Source organism: Diplotaxodon limnothrissa, linkage group LG2 (genome assembly GCF_057381915.1).
Source record: "Diplotaxodon limnothrissa isolate DT_005_m linkage group LG2, D_limnothrissa_male_GT1.1, whole genome shotgun sequence".
In the NCBI taxonomy this organism is placed as follows: Eukaryota; Metazoa; Chordata; class Actinopteri; order Cichliformes; family Cichlidae; genus Diplotaxodon; species Diplotaxodon limnothrissa.
The window spans coordinates 27,572,600-27,594,430 of record NC_140597.1 but is presented as its reverse complement, the minus strand read 5'-3'; the positions used below and the strand labels follow the sequence as shown (position 1 = coordinate 27,594,430).

Here is a 21,831-nt window from a genome sequence, read left to right as displayed (position 1 = left end):
AACAGAAAGTCATATTTATTGGCTATTTATTGGAGGCTTTGGTTGATGTCATATTGCATCATAATGCTCCCTTTTCTGAGACCAAATAACACCAGTGCAGTACATTACTGGGCCTTAATGTGTGTTTTCAGAAGAAATAATAAGGTTAACATCAGGAGGAAGTATTTACTACCCGGGGCAAGTAGTGTGGGGTTACCAAACAGTTTTCTACCCACCTGAGGCTCTGCTGCTAACTAGGGTGGTCCCCCTGAGAACCTCGTACCCTCAGGGGATCTTTTTCTGTTTGCTTTCCAACCACCGAACATGATGTATTATCCTGACTAACAAATCCTTCGTGCCCACATTACCAGCGCGTGCAGGCCTGTGGCTAATGGTTTTCAGTAAACCATAGCCACACTGCAGCCAATTTGACATAAAATGGCAGGGAAACACAGGTGTTACTAATCACATTAATAAAGGCTTTGTGCCTGAATAAAACAGAACCTCTGTTAATGGCATTAGTATGTGTGTTTCGCCAACATTTTATGGAAAAAAGCTGCTGTGAAATAGGCCTATTTGGATCCGCTTTGGTTGTTGTGGCCTTTTGCTTTCTTGTAATCCTATTCCAGCCTCTCTGCATTTTCTCTCTACATTGCTGCACTGTTTGTTTGGATGCCCTAGGTAGGTGAGAGGAAATGCTAGGGAAGATTTTTTTATATTTTGCTTTGCTGAGTCAAAATTCCATTATATTTCCTCTGCTGCATATAAAGGCTTAAAGCCTGGACCAATTTCCCTGTTTCTATCATTTTTAAAGCTAACATCAAAGTTCTACTATAATTTCTATGCTGGTTTATTTATATATCTATATATATATATAGATATATAAATATTATGTATACATTTCCAAATTGCTGTGCCACTCACCACATGAGGGGCATACAAGGCATAGACCAATAAATGTACATTTGAGTCACTCAAAGGTTCCCCTTATGTGCTTGTGAGAACTTGGCTAAAATAGGAGCTAAAAGGACACAAATGGTGGACCCTGAGAACTTTGATACTTTCTTATTCCTTAAGTGTAAAAGTGCAAAAAAAATGGGGAATTACATCAAAATAAATGAAAGTTATGACAAGAAAAAAAAAGTGAGTGCAAAAAGTAACATTGAAGAATTTAAAATGCATGCAAGCTGCAAGTTCTACAGACATGCAGCTTGCATTTTATTTAAAGGTTGCTCTAGAAATTGATCTTCACCTCAGTTCAGTGTTATAGCACCAAGTCACAACAGCAGTCATCTCAAGGCAATTTATACTGTAAGGTGATGACACTACAGTAATACAGAGAAAACACCAGTATTAAAATATCACCCTATGAGCAAGCACTTAGCAACAGTGGGAAGGAAAGATTTCCTTTTAACAGGAAGAAATGTCCAACAGAAGAAGGCTCAGATAATGGCAGCCATCTGCTGTGACCAGTTGGGGATGACGGGAGACGGGACCTTCACAAACCTACTATTATTTTTCAATAGCTCAGTTTAAACAGTAATTAACGTTTTGAATTTATCCTAAAATCAAATGTCAGGTGTTGGAAATGATCAGAAGGTCTGATCAGAAACCCGTTGTGATGTGGTTGCTGCCTCTCTATAGTCTGTGTTATTACGTCTCTTTGGTAACATCATTTGGATGGATGAAGGCTCACGCTATCGTCTATTATTATTTATTACCAAAGATGCAGTTGCTGGCTGAACTAATAGCACTCCATACATTATTTCTTTGTTAGCTCTTTGTGACAACAGGCAACTGTGCTGCAGACATAAGGTGCAGCAGACTATCTGTCAGTCTCGAGAAGTTGATTTTGCCCTGGAGGTCCATATAGCGGCTGATGCAGAATGACAGTCACAAACACTGCACAGAGAACAGCTAACCCACCACTCCGTATGTTTCTCTGTTTACAGCTCTTGGCTTCTTCGTAATAAGAAGTGAAACCTCAAACTTGAAAGCAATTTCCACTTTACTGCTCCCAAACTTATAAACGTGATTCATAAAAGTGGAATAAAAAAACAACAACTTTGGACTGTAAAAACAGTTGTTTTATTCGGGCCCTGTATTGTAAGTTTGTGTCATGCAATGGCATCTTTAATCCTCTGTAGGATGTTCCTCTGTTTACAGCTATACTTTAAGCTCACAAAGAAACATGATCTAAACAATTTAACATCTGCTCTGTGTTTGGAAATGCTGCGGGAGCGAGTTGGCTTTATATGTTTTATTACACCTGCTTTAGTGTCTGTGACTGGACATTTGCAAGGAGAATTGAACAATAACGGCTCAGTCCCATAAACATTACTGTCTTGTTGAAGCCCACTGCAGACTATTCAGCCTTAAAACTCATGTTTCCTAATAGGTTCATGCCAGGACAGCCATGAAGTGCACAGGCTGTATTTCTGTATGGGATACAAATTAGTTTCCATCAGTTATGAGGGAAATAAGACGGGACACCGAAAAAGTCACTAATCCAACATTAAATCACACAAAAAAAACAGCGATTCTGCTTATATTTGTCAACAAGCCACATCTACACAGCAATGCATGAATAACTAAAAAGAACATTCAGTGCAGTGACAAGATGAGATATAATGAGTGTGTGCCGAAGAGGCCGTGCCCCGAAAGAGATGTGGAATAAAATCTATAACAAATTATTCCAATTATTTCCTTGGCTAATGACAGAGCTGGTTGGGGGTTGTAGCCAATGTCCACAAGTGTCAGTTTTATGCTAAGAGAACAGACAGAAGGGGGAAAAAGACGGCAAAGATCAGCCTTATAAAAGATATAAAAAGTCCACCGCGTCATCATTAAGTCCCTATTTTGCTTCCCCTCTTCACATTAGCCGATTAGAGCTTATATAATTATACTGGAAGACAGTGTTTTCATTTGGCTCATTGTAAGCTGTCCAGATTAGCCGATGCTGGTACGTCTTGTGGAAGAAAGGGGCCTTTTTTTCCTTCCTGTTTCCTTGCCACCACTCTCTCTCTCTCTGTGCCTCTCTTCCACTCTCTTGAAGATGTTTTATGCATGGATTAACTCAAAGCCATGTTGACCATACCACGCATTGGCACCCATCTTCTCAGTGGGACACAGAGGGGGGGGGGGAAAAAATCTCACCACTTTTATGCTTCAACTCAAAGCAGATATACTGTCATTTAGCACAGTTTCAGAGTGGGCACATGGAAGACATGGTTTATAGATTCAGACAAGGCTGTGAGCATTTAGGCACCTTCGCCTTATTCAAACAGATGTTTTATGGTGAATAGAGGCCCAGTTTTACCATGCAGAGACTGTTGAGATTGTGTCACATAGTCTCTATTTGTACAACATTTAAAATGGGATTCTAAGTGGATGATTTTGGCACCGGAAACACAGCTCAAATGCCACAACACTCAAGCTATTTCAATAGCTCTGCCTATTCTCCGGTGTGCATTCCTACACTCTCCTGGGGAAGTGCAATTTTCCTGGAGTAGTCTGTTCCATGGTCTCAATTATCTACTTGGTGGCAGACGGAGGACATTTAAACTGCGATGCAGCGTGCGCTTTTGTCTCAGCTAATTGTTGACCGTGGGGACGTGTGCCGCCTCGGCTGCCGGTGCAGAGATTTGCATCTACTGTACCTGAAGGAGGCTGCCTCTGACCTTCAGAATAGATTTGTTTTTTGTTTTTGCAGCCTTACAGTTTTGTCGAGTAGGCTGGCTTCCTTTGTGGGATGACAAAAGCGTTGTTCACTCTGAACAAATGAGCCTGTCCCCCTCCCTCCCTCCTGCTCACCCCCCTCCTCTCTTCTCTCCCTTTGTTGTTATTTGCATTAGGAATCAGTCTGCTCATTCCTCCCGAGGCCATCCCCAGAGGAAAGATCTATGAGATTTATCTCACTGTTCAGAGGAAGGAAGATTTAAGGTGGGTCTCTTTAACGCTGTCTAACTGGCAGTCTTCCCTGCCACTAGGCTGTTTGTTTTGATGCTCTACTGTTCCATTAGGAACGGCTTAGCAGTCTGTGCCAGTACTGTGGAGAAAGGATGTAAATAAATAACGTAGCCTTTTACCGGGATGTGCACTATTTAAGTTAAATGAATTGTTTGGGAAAACACTGTTTATCTGGCTTGCTGCACTTCAGTCTCTCGTGGCACAGCCACTGCAGCATGCCGCGGTAGTGTCATGTTATTACTCAGTCATCACAGCTTGGTGCGACAAGTCAGCGAGTCCAGCAGGCTTTTATGATTCTCTGTTACAGCTGCTAGATAATTTGCAGAGGTGACAGTATCATATCCTGCTTACAAGAGACCGATAAATTCTCACTTATATCTCAATGAGGAAAAGCATCCATCGCTCTCTCTTGCTCCTCTCCCCGGTGTAGGTTACCCGTGGCTGGCTGCCAGACCCTTCTCAGCCCCATTGTGAGTTGTGGCCCTCCGGGGGTGGTCCTGAGCCGGCCAGTTATCCTCAGCATGGACCACTGCTTTGATGCATGCCTGGATAACTGGGCCGTGCGCCTTAAGAAGCAGAATTATGAGGGCGCTTGGGAGGTAAGACGGCACTATCATTCCAGCACAAATCCTTTGGAGAAAGACAAAGTTGCCATCCAGTGAATTTGTAAAGTCTTCTAAACTTATTCAGAGCTTTTCTCCCCAAAAAAGTACAAACTTGCTCAGCAGTGACTTGAAAGGCACTCAGTGGTATATAGCGGAGATAGTTCTGACCCGGCACTCATCTACTCCATCAGGTTTAAATTATTGACCATCAGGTGTTTTCTCATCGGGGCTTGAACAAAAGCCTGGAAGCGCTGGCTCTCTAGCTGATGAGTTGCTAAGCAACATGTTTCTCAAAACAGACATTCTCTAAGCAAATTACTGATCCTCAAAGTACTCCTCTGAGTGCTCCTTGACCATTTCTGACCGCGGCTTCCAATTACAGAGTTCCCTCCCCATTTTTCTATCCATGAAATTTGAAAGTAACCAGAAGTGCCAGACTCCAATAGGATGCAGTTGGGAAGAACCTGCCTACACACACACACACACACACACAGGTACACGCACACAAACAAGCACAGTTTGAGGTAGTGTAACCATCTCGACAATCCAGAGAGATTGGAAAGGGTGCTGGTGGGCTTCAGAGTGTTACTAGGTCTTCTTTCATGTTCGATATTGTGCATAAATTATTCAGCCTCCCTCCCCCCCCCCTGTGTGGCAGCGGTGGGGTGTCTGTGGGATGGATTGGCCTGTCTGAGGCAGAGGTTAGACCAGCCCTTTTAATCATCGGCTGGACCAAATATAGCCCAGCGGCCTGGCTTGCGTGGACACCAAAGGGGATAAAAGTGCCAGGTGGACAAGAGAATAGAAGGCGAGAGGGTGGAAATAACTGCGGAGTGTGACGGAAAGTGGAAGGGGGGGGAAAGAAATAAGATCGAGAGAGAGAGGAAAAGTAGACAGGCAGGTAATGCAGATCTAGAGGAACGCCATGCAGGCGAGGACGACGCAAGGTGAGAGAGTGAAAATGGATAACAGGCTTGCAGAGGGAGAAAGAGGAATGAATTGCTCGTAGAGCGAGCGCTTAGTGGCGTAATTGAGCCACCTCGGTCTCTGTTCCACTCTGTAGAAATATTAAGATGATGAAAAAGTGAGACTCCATTGTGGTTGCATAGCAAATGAATTGTGTCAATACTAATTCTATTGATGTAGATGGTGTCTGGTTGAATCGATCCTACAGGGGCTCGCTGGGCATTTGGCAGGCAGAATGCTCTCTTCAGCTTGATTGGCTAATGGGTAGAGTCAGTCAACTGGCATGAAGGGATTTTAGAGAAAATGTTGTCACCTTGGGTCCAATTTGTCTCCATCAAATTATCTCAGAGAGCAGTGGAATTATCTCATGAAAAATATCCCGTACTGTGATGGAATGGGATATTTTCATAGGTACCTCATCCTTGTTAAGGATGGATTTGCGATGCAGGATTTCAGCTCTGTAACGACGATGAAAAATGCAAGGTGTTGTTTCTGAGGGGTTTTTTTCTGTTTTTGTTTTAAACCTGTCATTTTTTTTGTTCTCCGTGGCAAATTAAAGCACCAATTAATTCTTGTACTGCCTGTTAGTGTTTTTCAGCACTTTTCACCATCAGGCAAGACTGTTGTTTTGCAGATAAATTGGCAAGTTGTTTTCACCTTTCTTAACAAATCTGAAACAATCGTTGTAGGAGATTCCAGCAATCCCGATAATCCAATATTCAGTGCACCTCCAGTCTTTCCTTTCTGCAGAAGCGTCTGTTCTTGCCAGGAATCTGTTCGAGTCTCCTTTCATGTTAACTGAATACCTCGTTCATGCATTATTAAGGAAACTGATGGTGTTCTATAGGATGTATGTCTTTGTATGAGGAGGTGTGTGTCTTTATGTCAGGATGTAGTAAGTCGTAGTGCGGCGAAAAAGGAATCTGAAGCGAGATACCTTTGATGTTACTCTGTCACACAGCACGAACAATAGAGTTTGATGCCCTTCTACTGCGCCAGTCTGCTTTCCTAAAAGCCTTTTGCAAACACACATACACACCAGATATCCAGGCAAACACATTGCCCTTGCCTCCTACATAAATTGGGTGCCTGACCTTCTATCCACACTTTGTTTTTTCTTCCTCCCCCACCCCTGCCTCTTCCAGGACGTCCTGTTGATGGGAGAGGAGCTGGTGTCAGACCCTTATTACTGCCAGCTCGAGGCCGAGACGTGCCGGCTCTTCTCGGAGCAGCTGGGTACATTCGCCCTGGTGGGCGAGTCCCTGCACATGGGCGCCGCCAAGCGCCTGAGGTTGGTGCTCTTCTCGGACGCTTACTGCTCCACGCTGGAATACAACATCAGGGTATACTGCATGGACGACACGCAGGACGTCTTCAAGGTAAACTTGTGAAAATTGTGGCGCTGCCTGTTATTGTGTGTGACGGGCAGTTTGTGAGGCCTGAGATTGGCCGGTTTCGAATCAGCTGAGCGATAGGTGGACTATTATGTCTAACAGCTTCGTCTGTCACATTGAAAGGTTAGCAGAAACTGGCACAGACGTGTAGGAGGTAGGCACAGCCATGATAAATTGAATGATATCGCAGGCCTGATTACACCATGTACAGTTCGGGATTGTGCCATTTGTTCAGATGATGGTTGCCCCCCCGCCACCACACACACACACTGACCCTAAGTCAGTTGAAACAATCCACACATCCAGCTTAAACACATAATATATATTGTATGTGTTTTGGATTGCTGTTCTTGTTTTGTTTTTTTCTTTTCTTTTTCCATCCATGTCAACGGAGACATCTCACTCCCTTCAGCCAAGCTGTGGTTCTGCTTGGCTGCCACAGGCCGAGAAGTTTCCCATCACTTTGTTCAACAGCATATTTCAACTTCGCTTTTTTCCCCCCCTCCACATGGACAGAGTATAATCAAGCACTAATGCCTTCCTCCCTCCCCTGAGGACTGCCTCTGAGTAGCCTGTTAAGATTTCATTTGCATGGTTAATTAGTAAATTAAAAGGAGAGCCTGTCCCAATCTTTTCCCAGCAACCCCTGTGCGCTCGCTCTTTTCTCTCTCTTGCTCTTTCTCTCCACACCTCTTTTTTTTCCCCCCCTCCCTCTGAGCTCTTCCTCTTCTTCTGACACCACCCACAGCCACAAGTGCCACTTCCCGCTAGAGTCCACTTTCGCTGGCTTTAATGGCTAACCTCCCCTCCACAAGCGCAATCTACGGACGTCTGCGGGACATCGGCAAACGAAAGTCAATGGGAGCTTGCACTGAAATTAGCGCTCTCACAGTCAGGGAGTTGAAGATGAGATGGAAACTGTGTACAGACTCTCATGCCTTACGTCTATCCGTTTGTGCTTCAGTTTTGCCCCTGCTGCTATCACATGATAGCCGGCACACTCAGGAAAAGTCCTGGCGAAAAATCTCATGAACTGTGTATAAAAGAATGTGACACGGGAGCTAAAGAGTGTTTTTCCTCAGATGCATTTCAGCCCATATGTTTACTTGACATTAGAGTAGCTCTAACAGTAGCGTGCTCTCTTTATTCAGCTCATCCGATGACCCAGTAGTGTGCGACTGTTGAAATGACCTTGTGTGTCTGCGTTGGATGCAGGAAGGCTGCTGGTGCACAAAAACTCTCTCTCTCTCTCTCTCCCTCTCCCTCTGGCTAGCCCTTGTTCTGCTATTCTCCGGCTCTCTTAGCCAAGAAAAGGACATCTGAGCTTGTTGACTCCAGCACTTGTGCTGCCATACTCTGCAGCTCCCTCGACGCCCTTGAGTGCATTAGTTCCCCGTCTCTCACACAACCTGGTGCTGTGGTAAGCCACGGCGTCTCCAGGGTTTTGTAGTTTTTAGTGAATGATTTAGAACGTTGCCCACGCTGCTTAGTAATCTCGACTCCACACTGCTCTTGGTGCTATTATGGAGGGAGCAGTTCATTTAGCAAGTACATTAACTACTTTGAGTGGAGATTAAACTTCCCTGGAGAGGTTCAGACTAATCACTAATCACTATCTTTAAAATGCACCATTTATGATTAGACTTTCACTATGGCTACCATTAGAGTTAATTGTAGTGCATGAGAGTGGTGGACCAGCGGGAGGTGGTGCAGTGAAGAGTGTATGTACTGTACACCTTCAGCACATGTGACTTTTATGACCACACTTGCAACCTGCTAATCCACCGCAGATGTTAACTTTCCATGCATTAAACAGGCTGCTCAATGACGAGAGATAAAATGGATGTTCAGTGGCGAGAGGAAAGTGTAGAAACCAGAAGGGATGCTGAGCTTTTCTGACTAGTCCCATTGCTGGCTGTCACTCTGAGCTGACAAGCCTCCATCAGGGAGAATGACAGACACGCACACGCACAAACACAAATGCATTCAGCTACACTTATGCATGCTGTACCATTGAATCTCTTATCTCCCAATTACAGCAGATTAGAACCAATGTTATTGTCTTTGATCCTAAGTGTGCGGGGGCTCTGGGGAAACAGTGACATTTTCGTCTGATGCTTGCCGTATGTTAGCATGGCTCTGCTGGGACCAATTAAGTTAATATTTAATGTGTGTCCCACTCTTGATCGGCCCAGCCAAGGCTGGCACAGCAGCAGAGGCGACATAATCAGCGTTTGGTAGCGCCCTCGCTGTGCGCTCGCTTGTTCCAGCTAAACCTGTGGGAGAGCATCACTGAGGTTCTGCCATTCCACAACTGCAGTGAAGCAAGCCTCCAACTCGGAGGAGAGATACACCTAACACCTTTATCTAATTAACTGTAAGGGTGTCTTCCAGGACTGGAATATGGTGCAGCTGCTTTTCTATACAATCTGACAGCTTTTGAAAGTCTGTATGTTTTTCTACTGAGCATAATCCAAATTTGAATAGCGGAACATTAATGAAAAATCTGTGTTTATTGATAAGTAAATGTGCTTCCTTTACACCCACATGTCTGTGTTTGTGAGGCCAGTGTTTTTTTGTACAGTTAAAAAAAACATTTAAAAAATGATTTACAAACCACCCACTCCCTGTCAGATTTTTTTTTTTTTTTACTGAGGTTGAAGCACAGATTTTTTTTCCCCCGTATTAACCAGTACATTGTAAAAGAAACCATAATAAATACTGATGCAGTAGTGTTTCTAATAAATATCTGGATTGGATTCATTTGCTTGCTTTGGCAGTACTTGTCAGATTGAGCCACCATTTCAATTCACTCTGACTACTTGACAGATTTAAATGACATTTTATACAGCTAGGCATGATGCTCAGGTAGATTGTACGATAGCACCGTAATGTTGTCACAATTCAAATAATTTGTCCAATAATTTAAACTTAATATTCTCAGTGGCTTTGATTTTAATACTAATTAGCAAGTGATAGCATTAGCATTGCCAGTGACCGTTGTTAGCATGCTAATGGTGAAACATTGTGAAACGCAGGCTCATAGAGCATATAGTAAAGGTTTCTTGTTTAATTATTGTTGTAGCAGAAATAGTACAATTTTGTTCTGTGTTCGACTTTTGAAAGAGCTCTTTATATGCTCCCACTGACATGCTTATCGGGTTTTAGCTAACATTGCTAACAAGCGATAAGTATACGTGTGTCCCAATTCCTTCAAAGACCACAAAGGCTGGAGCAGCTGTTAATTGGGACAGTCCTGCCGACAACATGCTGCTTAGGTTGTGTATGTTAGCATGCCAATAGACAGTATAAAAAATGGACCCAGGTGCCTTGATAATCACCCATTAGTTTCTGAAATCCCGTGATGTGATAAGATGGGGTGGGACTGACTGTGAGACTGCTTATTAGTTGATTAACAATAACCAATGATTAAATGCAAAGTGGTGTATCTATGCATAGAATGAAAAATGTAAATGAAGAAGAAAATCTCTTCCCTCTGCAATAAACCTAGACCTACTACAGGGTAAGTAATGGAGGATTCATGGCCACTTGATACTGCCCTAACTGTATGCTTTATCAAATAGGAAAGTTTTAATTTAAGCCTAATCTTAAAAGTAGAGCGAGTATGCCACCTGCGGTTAAACTGACCATCTTCCACATGAAAAACTGGGACCTACCCTATATCTACACAAAAAAGGTCACCACCTGGATTTAAGCAAATAGGCAACAGCCTTCCATTGCACTCAAGGTTTAGCAAGATGACAGTGACAGGATTTATTGGACAGAAATCTTGAGAGGGCTGTTCAGGGAGCATGAGACATCATTTTCACACATGGATTGGCCACCACAGAGTCCAGACCTTAACCCCATTGAGAATCTTTGGCGTGGGCTAGAGAAGACTTTACGCAACAGTCTGACTCTCGCAGCATTAATACAAGATCTTGGCACAAGAGTAATGCATCTCTAGACAGAAATAAATGTTGTAAAGAACTCATCAAGTCTAAACATGATCCAGGGAAATATTAGTGGGACTTGTTTCTTCGAGCAGGGCAGTGTATATGATTATAATCTAGTGCAAGGTTCTCATCAGAGATGATTTTGGTGTACTTGTACACTTTCCCTATTAAAAATACTTAGTAGCTAAAATAAATTTGTGATAAACTAAACACGTTGTGTAATATTGCACTGAAATACAAGATGGAGTGAAGAGATTTAAAATAACTTCAGTATCTTATGGTAGGGTAACTTGGCTGGCTCAGTTTAACTCCTGGCATGATGCTTACTTTTTCCCATAACCGCTATCAATTCAGACTGATATTGAGCTTAACAGTTTCCATTGTTTTGTAGTAATTGCCTGTTATAATAGGCCTATGCTGCTAGGCAATTCACATGATGCACTAAGCATCTCTTCTTCTCTTATCTCTTTTCACACTCTGTGTTTATACACCACTTTAATCATTAGTAATTATTAATCTCTGGCTCTCGTCCACAGCGTGTCACCCCTAACTGTTTACAGAAGATGACTTCCCCTTCCATGAGCCTGGTTCTGCTGGAGGTTTATTCCTGTTAAAAGGGAGTTTTTACTTCCCACTTTCACCAAGTGCTTGCTCAAAGGGGGTCATCTGACTATTGGGGTTTTCTCTTAACCTTACAATATAAAGTGCCTTGAGGCAACTGTTGTTGGCACCGTGCAAATATAATTGAAGTAAATAGTTGACAGATCACCAACATAAAAGATCATCTTAAAAAACAAAGCATCATAAATACTTTTTGACTCGGATAAATTTGCTTAGATGTAGCAGCCATTAAAACTGGTGCCAAAAGGAATGGCTGCCTGGCAATAAAAGGGCACGGTTGCCAAGATACAAGGGGTGGCTTATCTTGTGTGTCACGTGTATACAGGTGTTTGTCTAATTAATCATTGTTGTACCTTTATGTGGTTTTTAGATGCTGAGGTAAAAGTGAACTCTCTTTGTACTCCTGGTGTTTTATTTCCAACTGCAGATTTACTCCCTCATCAGTAACACCTTACGAGTCCAATACATTTAGCTTCTCTGTCTCCCTGTTGTAGAAATGTATGTTCCAGGATTTAAATGGGTGTTTAATTGATGTCTTGCTGGTTAAATAGTGGCCCCTGGATTCTTTTTGTACAGTGTTTGACCTCGAGCAATGATTCTTATTTGCGTTAAAAAGGGCTCATAAACTGTTTATGTGCTCCCACTATGACGTTTCCTTGCTAGCTGCTGAGCAGCGAGCCATGTTTGAGCGGAAACTTTTTAGCTTTTCTGTAACAGAGAAGAGAAAAGCAGCATGTACGGAGTGAAATACAAACTGTTTTTTTTTTCTGATCCCTCCATTACAAAAGTTACTGGCAACAAATTCTAGAAGAAAAACAGAAGAGCATAGCCCAGTAATTGCTGGCATTAAGTTAAACAAGACAGTCAGCTTTATCACTGAGCCCAGCTGAGAAATTGTTTCCATATTATATTTCTGTGTTCCTGTGTGCTTTTTTTCTCCCGTCCTGCTCTGTGATTTATTAAGCAGAATGCGCATCTTTTCCCTTGCAAACACAGTCCCCATTTATAACTGAGCAGACAAGTCCCTTCTATTTGTAGTTATTAATCAGAGTTGACTGTAGCGGGCACGGCCACTGGAGCTCAGACCGATAGACTCTCAGTCAGAGAGGAAAAGCCTGTCACATCCTGCTGACAAATACACAGATTTATGGAGCCCACATAGCCAGGCTACTCTCTATAAACAAATGCATTTGCCTGAAAAGAGCAGCTCTGAAAATGGATATTCACTATGAATGCACATTTTTAAACACGATGACACCGTGTCGCCGAGAGTGAGGGGCTGAGGACGAGTTTATGAGGATATTACCGCCCGTGTGCATGTATAGCTCCATGTTTCGGATGACATGTAGCTTGACTAATTAACTGATCAAAGGCTACTCATAATCTCCATTAGAGCTGGTTGTGTTAATCAGTTTGCTACACACAAAGCCGGCACAACACAAGGCCACAAGAAGCAGCTTGGCCTTGCTGTGAGGGGAAAGTCTGCAGCTTCGTGCCAGTCCGGTTCTTAATATATACGCCTCTGCTAATACTTTGATTTGTTTCGTTTGTGTTTCCACCCGGCATCCAAGGCTGGCTGTTCTTTTCTGTCGCAGGAGAGCGTTCGGTGCAGCCACTAACCTCTTTCTGTCATCACCAGCCCGGAGAGATTAGCTGTATGAGTGTCTCTTGTTTCCTGGTGGAGCCCGGCCCCCAGTCCATTACAGTCCCAGCTCTGGTCCATGCCGAAGGGATGGGTGGAGAGTGGGGTGGGGGGACATGAGTGAGCGTATAAAGGGGGTTGAAGTCATAGAAAACTGTGGCCATGATTGCAGTAATCCTGTTATCTCTCTTGCTAAAGCTGGCCACTCTAGTGACCTGGAGACACAAATGTTAAGCTGCCTCTGTCTCTCTCCTCTCCTGCTCCTGCTCTTTTCACTCCTCCCTGCTCTATCTCACTCTCTTTAGCCAGCCTCATTGAATGTCAGGGGGTGGTCTTGGCTTTGCCTGACTCTAAATTCACAGTCTTCACACACACCCCAGGCTATCTCGAATTCCGTCAGAACAAAAGGGGTTTTTCTCCTGCGGTACTTGAACTTCTTGCCCATCTCATGCATCTTAATGTTCCCATAGCTGTACAGGTTCAGGGTGCCTTAGGAGAAAACAGCTCTTATTATATTCCCCTGAATTGGGGGAAACAAAACTGAGCTGGTGCAATCATGATTAATATGTGATTTGATAAACTAATTCCAAACCTTGCATTGTTTTCCTCCCAGAAAGAGTAAATAATACGGTCAAATTTAGCTTCTCATCTATTAGCTCGCTCACACTGTCATTTGTTAACAGGATAATGGGGCGTAAAGAGGGCCATTATTCTCTCAGTCCAGAACATATGCTGAAATCCTGCAGAAAAAAGCCACTCTGCAACACACACAGTCACAGCCACTCGGACGCACACAAACAACATGCGGGCGAGACGGTGTCATTTTGAAAGCGAGGACATGAGCACACTTTAAAGGAGCAAATGCATCATCCCTGTCAGGTAGCAAGAGAATCATGTCCCAGACCCTGTTTTGATTGTAATCAAGTGTGCCGGCCTTGAACCTGACGTGCTGCTAGGCGGCTCGAGTTAGTATTCATTCTAGTTGCCACATTTGATAATAGGATAATTGGCATTCTGCACTCGTTCTGCTGCTAGCGGGGCTATAGATCTGTTCTATAGGTCAAAACCTGATCAAAGTCCAACACCCAATTTGCAATGCTAATCGCCGCCCAACAAATAATTGTGCTTAAGAACTGTTTAAATGAACCTCTCTGGAAGCCCACATAATGTGGCTTTTGTATCTGTAAGAGACATAATAGCAGAGGGCTTTTCTGTGGAGAACGCGCTGCCCTCTGTTATTAACTCATTAGACCTCGACGCTTTGATTCAGCGCCATTGTCTGACCTTCCCTCTCTGAGTAAGTGGACTGGGTAACATCACAAGACTCTTGTCTGGCAGAGCATGGAGGAGTATATTCCAGCTAGATGCATACATTCAGATCATTTTAGATTTTTTTTTTTTTTTTTTATGGTTTAAAATAAAAAAAAAGGTAATCCGATGCAAATTCGGGAATCAATCTAGATAATCACAAGGGGCATAATAATCATGTTAACAAGAAGATAAGCACAAAGCAAACATGGAAATTAACAATGCGGCGAACAAACAGTGAAATTCAATTGTCGGCCTGAACCAAAAATTGCTCATTCGTCAAAGGGGAGCGCACATGAAATAACGCAGGTAGAGATTCCAAATGGATAATTAACAGCTTTCTTTCCATTATAATTGGAATCAGTCTAGCCTGTTCCTGGGAAAGAGGGCAGAAAATTGAATCAGTGTTGTGCAGATAGAAATTACCACCATTCTCCACCTTAATTGGATGTCTTTGCTGAACTCATACCATGGGCAACCATGCTGGCATGCAGCGTTCAACATATGGCAGCCATCTATACGCACTTCGCCCTCTCGGAGCTGTTGTCTTTGAGGTACGACTCCGAGGAGCGCCCGGGCTGACTGTTTTCCTTCTGCTGCCATCTTGTTTCCCCTCCTCAGACAGATTAAAAGAACATGTCTTATTTTGGAGGTCTTTTCACACCACTAATTTCAGAGGCCTGTTTTCTCTGTTGTAGTATGCTCCTGTGATTGGAGTATGAGGCAGCACATGTGAATGGCAACCAAAGCGCTGGATTTCTGAGGACATGTTCAGCACAAAGCATCCAGCTCAAAGCGAATTGATAAATCAGAGGCAAATGTGCCGGATATTATCATCCCATTCCAGATGGTCATTTGGATGGCAACAAATGGTCCACTGAGCAAGTCCCACAGAGATTAAAATATTAAGCATGCATTTACAAATCTCTACTGGCACAAAAACAAAAATGAAATTAAGGAGATTCGCCATGCGAGAACAATGAGCAGTTGACTAATGGCTCGTTCACTTACTTCATCACAGCCCAGGTAGCCAGTAGGCTGGGAATGGCTACAGTTCCTGCATGCTAATGCAGATGCAGAAAACACTGGCATATACAAACCGAGGCAGAGGATCAACCTTGCGATGACATTAAAGCACCGTGGAGACGAGTCGGTCCAGTCCTTTGTGGCCGCACGCAGAGACACTATCTTCTTTTCCTCAGATGTACTGTACCCCTGCCTCATGCTCATGCTGTGTGTGTGTGTGTGTGTGTGTGTGTGTGCGCAAACAGGCCTTTGTGTGTATCTCTCTGTTTGAGTTAAATCTATTCAGTGTCTCCACCATGTCTTTGTGTATTTCTTTGGACGTGCACCCGTGTGTGTGTGTGTGTGTGTGTGTGTGCGCTGATACATTTTTATTCCAAAGCGGTACCGTTTTGTGTGCGTGAGTGATGCACCAGACAAAGTGTAAACAGCAAACAGTTATGGATTGTTTTTACACGTTTTCACTTACCTCTGCGAGTGTGTTGGTAAATGTACCTCCCCCTCTCATCCCCGAGCCCTGACACCTTTTCTCGCCTCTTTCTCTTTGATCAGGAGGTGATGCAGATGGAGCGGCAGCTCGGGGGTCGGCTGATTGACGAGCCTCACGTCCTGCTTTTCAAAGACAGTTACCACAACCTGCGCCTGTCCATCCATGACATGCCCCAGGCGCACTGGAGGAGCAAGCTGCTAGCCGGCTACCAGGTGCGTTGGGCTGCCCTTGAGGGGCTGCAGGGGCAGGGAGTCGCTCTGGATCAGTGCGGGAGTAAGGAGATTTAATACAAGTGCCTGGCCGAATCTGTTAAATTTGTTTACCGGCAGTAATAAGGCCGTCAAATGTGTTTGTTTATGAGCTCAATTTAAAATCTATGCCGTTTGTTAGTTTAAATTAGCCATCCAGAAAAGTAAAAAATGAATTGAACGCATGTTAACAAAAGTTAAAAAGTTACTGACTATTCAGAAGCTATTTGGGAGAAACTTTTTTTATTGTTAATGAGGCTTCGTGGTCTCCTAATGTCTCTGGAAAGTTGTTTTTCATTAGAGTTGGGCCAGACTTGTTAATTAAGCATGTTTTGGTTTGGCTTCAGTTGATCACTTTAAAGATTCACACAAAGGAGTGTTTCTAAGTCTGTTACTGCAGGACTCTGCTGTCCAATAACCTTTTCTGTTCTTGGCACACTTTGGAACTTAGTCATTTGTCAGAGTAGAGGGAACCTTTTTACTTTTTTCTTTTTGGGGGGGTGTGTGCACCCCTGTGCCTAGACCGCGAGTGTGCACGTAGTGTATACATGTGCATAGAGGAGCTGAATTGCGTGCACTAACTCAGGGCTGCAAGCTGATTGATTATACTAGCTGTCGCTCTCTCAAAGGGGGCTCGTATGAAATATAGAGCAGTATGTAAATATCTCGAACTTTGCAACCTGAATTTTGGATCGGCTCCACCTTACTGCACTCCCCGCACCTGCGCGTGGCCAGTTACACTGCAGCCCGACATATGCACACACAAGGGATGTTCCAGGACTAGAAAATGTTCTGGCTGTAACTATGTGAGCATTGAGTACCGGGTCCCCAATGAGAGCATGCAGACTGTGCCAAGCAAGCAAGGCGGCAACAATGCACCCAGAACAGAGGCTTATTCCTCTGGACTGTGCCTGTTCATTTGGAAGTGTTATTCCCCTCTCAGCAGTGCAGTCAAAAAGGCCTTTAGTCTCCCTGGGGCCCATGAAGACTTCTGTGTGTTTCACTCGGCTGCTCTGTTGCCAGTCTGCCTGGGTAACAGTGCCCCCATTTGGTTAGTAGGATGTGCTGCAGGCCACACTTCTTTTCGACTGAGAACCCTGGTAGCCGTTGAACTCTGGTAAAGCGAGGAGTTAGTGTGCACTTTTTCCCCCCCCTCTTTCTCCAGCATTACAACAGTGCAATGCAAACAAGTTATGAATATGCAGCAGACGAGAGAGGGGGTAGAAATTGCAGCCTCAAATGCATTCTCCCAAAGACTCCCTGGTATCCGTTTGCTAGACAGAAGCTGAAGCCGATACAGCAGCTATTGAGTATGCTTATGCATTCGCCGCGTGATGTGCTTTAGCTTTAAAGTAGTGGTGTGATATTTCAGCATTTACACTAACGCCACCATTTATATATCTGCCTGAAAGTTAGTACAAAGCTAAAGCAAGTTAATGAAAATAGATGAAAAGGAAAAAAAAAAATGCTTCCATTGCCAGCGTGACAGATTGCGCGTGTAATCTATTAAAATCCAAAGTTTGATTTCTTCTGTTATCAGCAGAGTCGGGCTGGCAGCTCTTAACTCCTATTAAAGATTCTATTTGTCAGTAACAGCGCATTTATTCCCTTTAACTTAATTGAACGTTGTCATTCCGCTGCCTCAGATATACTTAGCCATAATGATGACAGCTTATGTCAGTGTAATTAATGATAATCTCAGTGTATTCTAGGCAGGCGGTCGTGTTGTGGCGCGTTTCAGACATGCAGTTCTGACTGTGCTGCTGCATGTGCTTCTTTTTTTCCTTCTTCTTCTACTGCAGGAGATCCCGTTCTACCACATCTGGAACGGTTCCCAGCGGTACCTGCACTGCACGTTCACTCTGGAGCGGCTCAGCCTCAGCACCTGCGAGCTCACCTGCCAGCTGTGTGTGTGGCAGGTGGAGGGGGAGGGACAGAGCTTTAGCCTGGACTTTAACATTGCCAAGGTAACGTTCGTTCTGCTCACTTAAAAGCTGCTATTTATCATTTTGGGTATTTGTAAAGGAGATGATTTTTCTGCTGAGCTCAGAAAACCTGTGTGGCTTTTTGTCCCCCCTTTCCAGGACACTCGAGCGTTGGACTCTGAGTTTCTGTTAATGGACAGTAACGCCACAGCTCTGGCGGGACCCAGCGCCTTTCAGATCCCGTACCTCATCAGGCAGAAGATCTGCAGCAGCCTGGACGCCCCCTGTCCCAACGGAGCCGACTGGAGAATGCTAGCACAAAGACTTAAACTTGAGAGGTAAAGATCAGCTTTACAATAACGCCCTATCTGATTGCTGATCTGATCGTTGTCAAGGCATGTCGGAGCCGGCGGCTTAGCTTTGAAAGCTCTGAAGAAATTCTGATGAGCCTTATTTATCCAAACCTCTTGGAAGTGAGGTTTCACAGCAGAGTTATGCACAATATGTGAATACAGCTCACTCAAAATAATGATAGTAAAGAGGTGTACTAATACAGATGTTGGCAGAAAAACTGTGAAATTTCAGTAATCAAGCACAATCGGTGTGGAGTGATTCACCTCAGCGGAGTGTTTTTCCTAAAGTTCAGGTAAACAGAGTAATGCTTTAGCAAGCTAATCCTCTTTTGACACAGCTAGTATTATAGGATTAATGCGGACTTGATGGATACAGCTATCATTTCTGCAAGAAAACATGACCCCCTTCTTCATTTCTCCCTCAGAAACAGGTAAGAAGCTTAAAGTCTGCAGCTAAACTTCTACCTGCTACATTCTGCTTAACAGCTGTAATTGGAAATGCAGCGAGCTAGCTGCCCATCAGCGGCAGGGAGGGGAGGGGGGGGGGGGGGATAAAGTTGGAATAGGTTTGGATCTGTGCCGACCACTTCGTTCTCACAGCTACTGTACTCTATCACCAAAGCACCTGTAACAAGAGCGTAGTCGGGCATTGATCTCTTATCCTCCAATTTAATTTCTACCTGGTAATGAAATCAAATAGGTACACTTAATTTGTCCAATCAACTTTTATTTACCCCAATTAATCACAAATTGAATTGATGCACTACAGGTTTAATTAGCAATGTTTTGCTCAACATAATCAATTCTCATTTAGACCTCAGGAAGGAACAACTGCTCCGTTGTTTGATCTGTCCTTAACAACGTGTTTTCCTCAAAAGGCTGCAGCTCCTTGGCATTCTGTCATGCTGCATTTCTGTGTTTGTTTCTGCGCGTGTAAAGTGTTCAGACCGAGCGGAACGGGACCAATCAATAAAACTTAAAATGCCAAGAACCTTTTATTTGATCTTTCTTTCCCAGGACGGTACGAGCGGCTGCGTCTGAGCCATACAAGATAAGCTCTTGTTTCACGCGGCGAGGTGAATAAGCAGGGTTGACACATTTGTTTCTTTTTTTTAAACTTTAATAATGACACAGAGGTTCATTCCCAAAAGATTTTTTTTTTTTTGACCAACGCTCCTCTTTGTTGCGTTGTCCTGATGCAGAGCCAGAGCCGTTCACGTTCTATAAAATCCAATTGACTTAAAATAGCACGGTGACGATGTGTTCCCGGTGCTTGTGTCCTACCGCTGCACTCACGTGTTTATAACCTCCACATAATGCTTCACCAGACAAACAGAAACACACGAGGAAGTCTGACTCCGTCTGACCTTTCTCAAGGTGAAAAAGGCTCGGTGGCATTTTCCTGTCTCCCCTTTCCCCCCTCACCGAAACACCCACACGGCACGGTGATTCTTTGTGCTTTACATCGTTCTCCTTTTTAATGTCATGTGGGTTCTACATAAGAGTTAAAGCCCCGGACATTTGGAAAAACAGAGAAATGCCATTTAATCAAACAAGCATCTTCGGCTACCGCGGGGATAAGGTCCCACTCAACATCAAATATCCAGCTGACTCGGGCCACTGCTTTGTTGTCATTGATTGGGTTTGATCGTAAAGGTTCTGCTCCCAAAATAGAAAAGGTCACTTCCGACTTAACTGTGAAAGTCTATATAGGATTTACTATATGGGATTTTGGGGCCAATTTCAACATCAAATAAAGAGGGAATGAGGGTTGTGGAGTTAAGCTTCAAATGAGAATTGTTAGAGAGTCTGTACGTAACGGCAGTTTCGAGAGCTCCGACTGTGTTCTTGTAGCTTTTATCATTTTTTTACTTAGTGCGCCGACACTAGATATCAGGATGTAGCAATATAACCCACAATAAAACCTGACATTGACAGAGTTAGAAGAAGAGGCAGCACAATAAAATACCCGGTGAAAGGTTTTCCTGACACTCTTTAGGTGGAGAGAAAATGAGAGGCTCTGCTTTCTGATGTGTGCGCGTTGCTTGATTTAATTAATTTTCTGTGTTCTCTGCTCTCTCTCACCCCGCAGACACATGAGTTTCTTTGCATCCAAAGCAAGCCCAACCTCTGTGATCCTGGACCTATGGGAGGCGCAACATTTCCACAGCGGCAACATCAACCAGCTGGCCACGGTCATGGCCGACATCGGCAAACAGGAAGCCATGATATTCCTGGTCTCCGATGGCGAGTGCTAACCTAGAAAAGAGGGACAGACTGGTGCCGAGGAAAAGTACACAACGTGATACACTAATACGCATTCTTACACACATAAAAAAACAATAACTGCAGCGGGAATCGAAGAACAGAGCTGTCCCAGCGTTCCTTTTCTTCACTTTAGAAGATAAGAAAGTGTTTATGTAGGATTGAGTCCCTATTTCCCATGAAACACAGTAAAAATCTTTAAATGACAGACCAAATGAGGAACAAGGGGGTAGAGTTTGGGTGTGTGTGTGTTTGGGGAAAACGTATTCACAGACTCAGTAGAGAAAGTACCTTTTATTTCCCATCAAAGACCCAAGTTAAATTAGTCCATACCCTAGTTCTGCTGCAAAGGTAACATCAAATTAACTCTTCTAAACAGGCCGCGTACGGCTTAACAAGGAGCAATATGCAAATGTAACGCTATTAGTAATGGCCAATATTGCAAATTCAGTCGTTAATTTTTGAACTTGGATTCAAAAACCGTGTGTTTTTAAACAGTCAGTTAAAAGGAAGGTGGCAAAAAAGGGTGCAGGTCATTTCAGGTTAAAGAGAACCAGCAACATATGCAATTGGCAGGTTCGTCACATGACATCAACTCAGAAGATTAGCCCACTTTTTTTTTTTTCTTTACCTTCTTTATTTTATTTTAAAGCAACCTAGTGAGACTGTGTGCGTGTGTGAGTCACATAATCTGTTTAACACACAGACGGCTTGTAGCAGATTCTGGACTTGCTGGTTTAAAAACAGATTGTGTGTCTGAGCCCCCCAAAAACCCATCTCATGTAGTTTGTGTGTGCGTTTGTGTGTGTTGTAGTCCAGCCGGTATCACTATTGTGAATCTAACATCTTGATCCAGTGAGACGCTTTGGAGCTTTTCCTCCTTTTAAATCGATATATGTGAGGTTTGAGTTCTCTGGATCCCTTTTTTTTTTTTTTTTTTTTTTTTGAAGTGATTAATATCTTGACTTAAAGTCATATTTTAAAGGAAATTTCTATTTAAAGCCTTCTGATTTTGATCCATAAGGTTTCCACATTTTATATTACCCCAATCGTTCATCGTGGCGTTTCTCTGTTTTAAATTCCACAG

At 43.5% G+C, this 21,831-nt stretch overlaps 1 protein-coding gene across 2 annotated transcripts in view; it reads left to right on the top strand.

Annotated features, from left to right (window-relative positions):
- unc5a (unc-5 netrin receptor A) overlaps positions 1 to 20,828 on the top strand; it is a 149,463-nt gene extending 128,635 nt beyond the window's left edge. The window contains exons 10-16 of one of the 2 annotated variants that reach the window (XM_085369652.1): positions 3,834 to 3,921; positions 4,379 to 4,547; positions 6,665 to 6,898; positions 16,016 to 16,165; positions 18,004 to 18,168; positions 18,286 to 18,464; positions 20,572 to 20,828. In XM_085369652.1, coding sequence (XP_085225778.1) covers positions 3,834 to 3,921; positions 4,379 to 4,547; positions 6,665 to 6,898; positions 16,016 to 16,165; positions 18,004 to 18,168; positions 18,286 to 18,464; positions 20,572 to 20,737 — 1,151 coding nt within the window. In that variant the 3' untranslated portion in view covers positions 20,738 to 20,828. Of the gene's footprint in view, positions 1 to 3,833; positions 3,922 to 4,378; positions 4,548 to 6,664; positions 6,899 to 16,015; positions 16,166 to 18,003; positions 18,174 to 18,251; positions 18,465 to 20,571 lie in introns of both variants that reach the window. The other variant, XM_085369644.1, reaches the window with a different exon arrangement.
- The last annotated feature ends 1,003 nt before the right edge of the window (positions 20,829 to 21,831 follow it).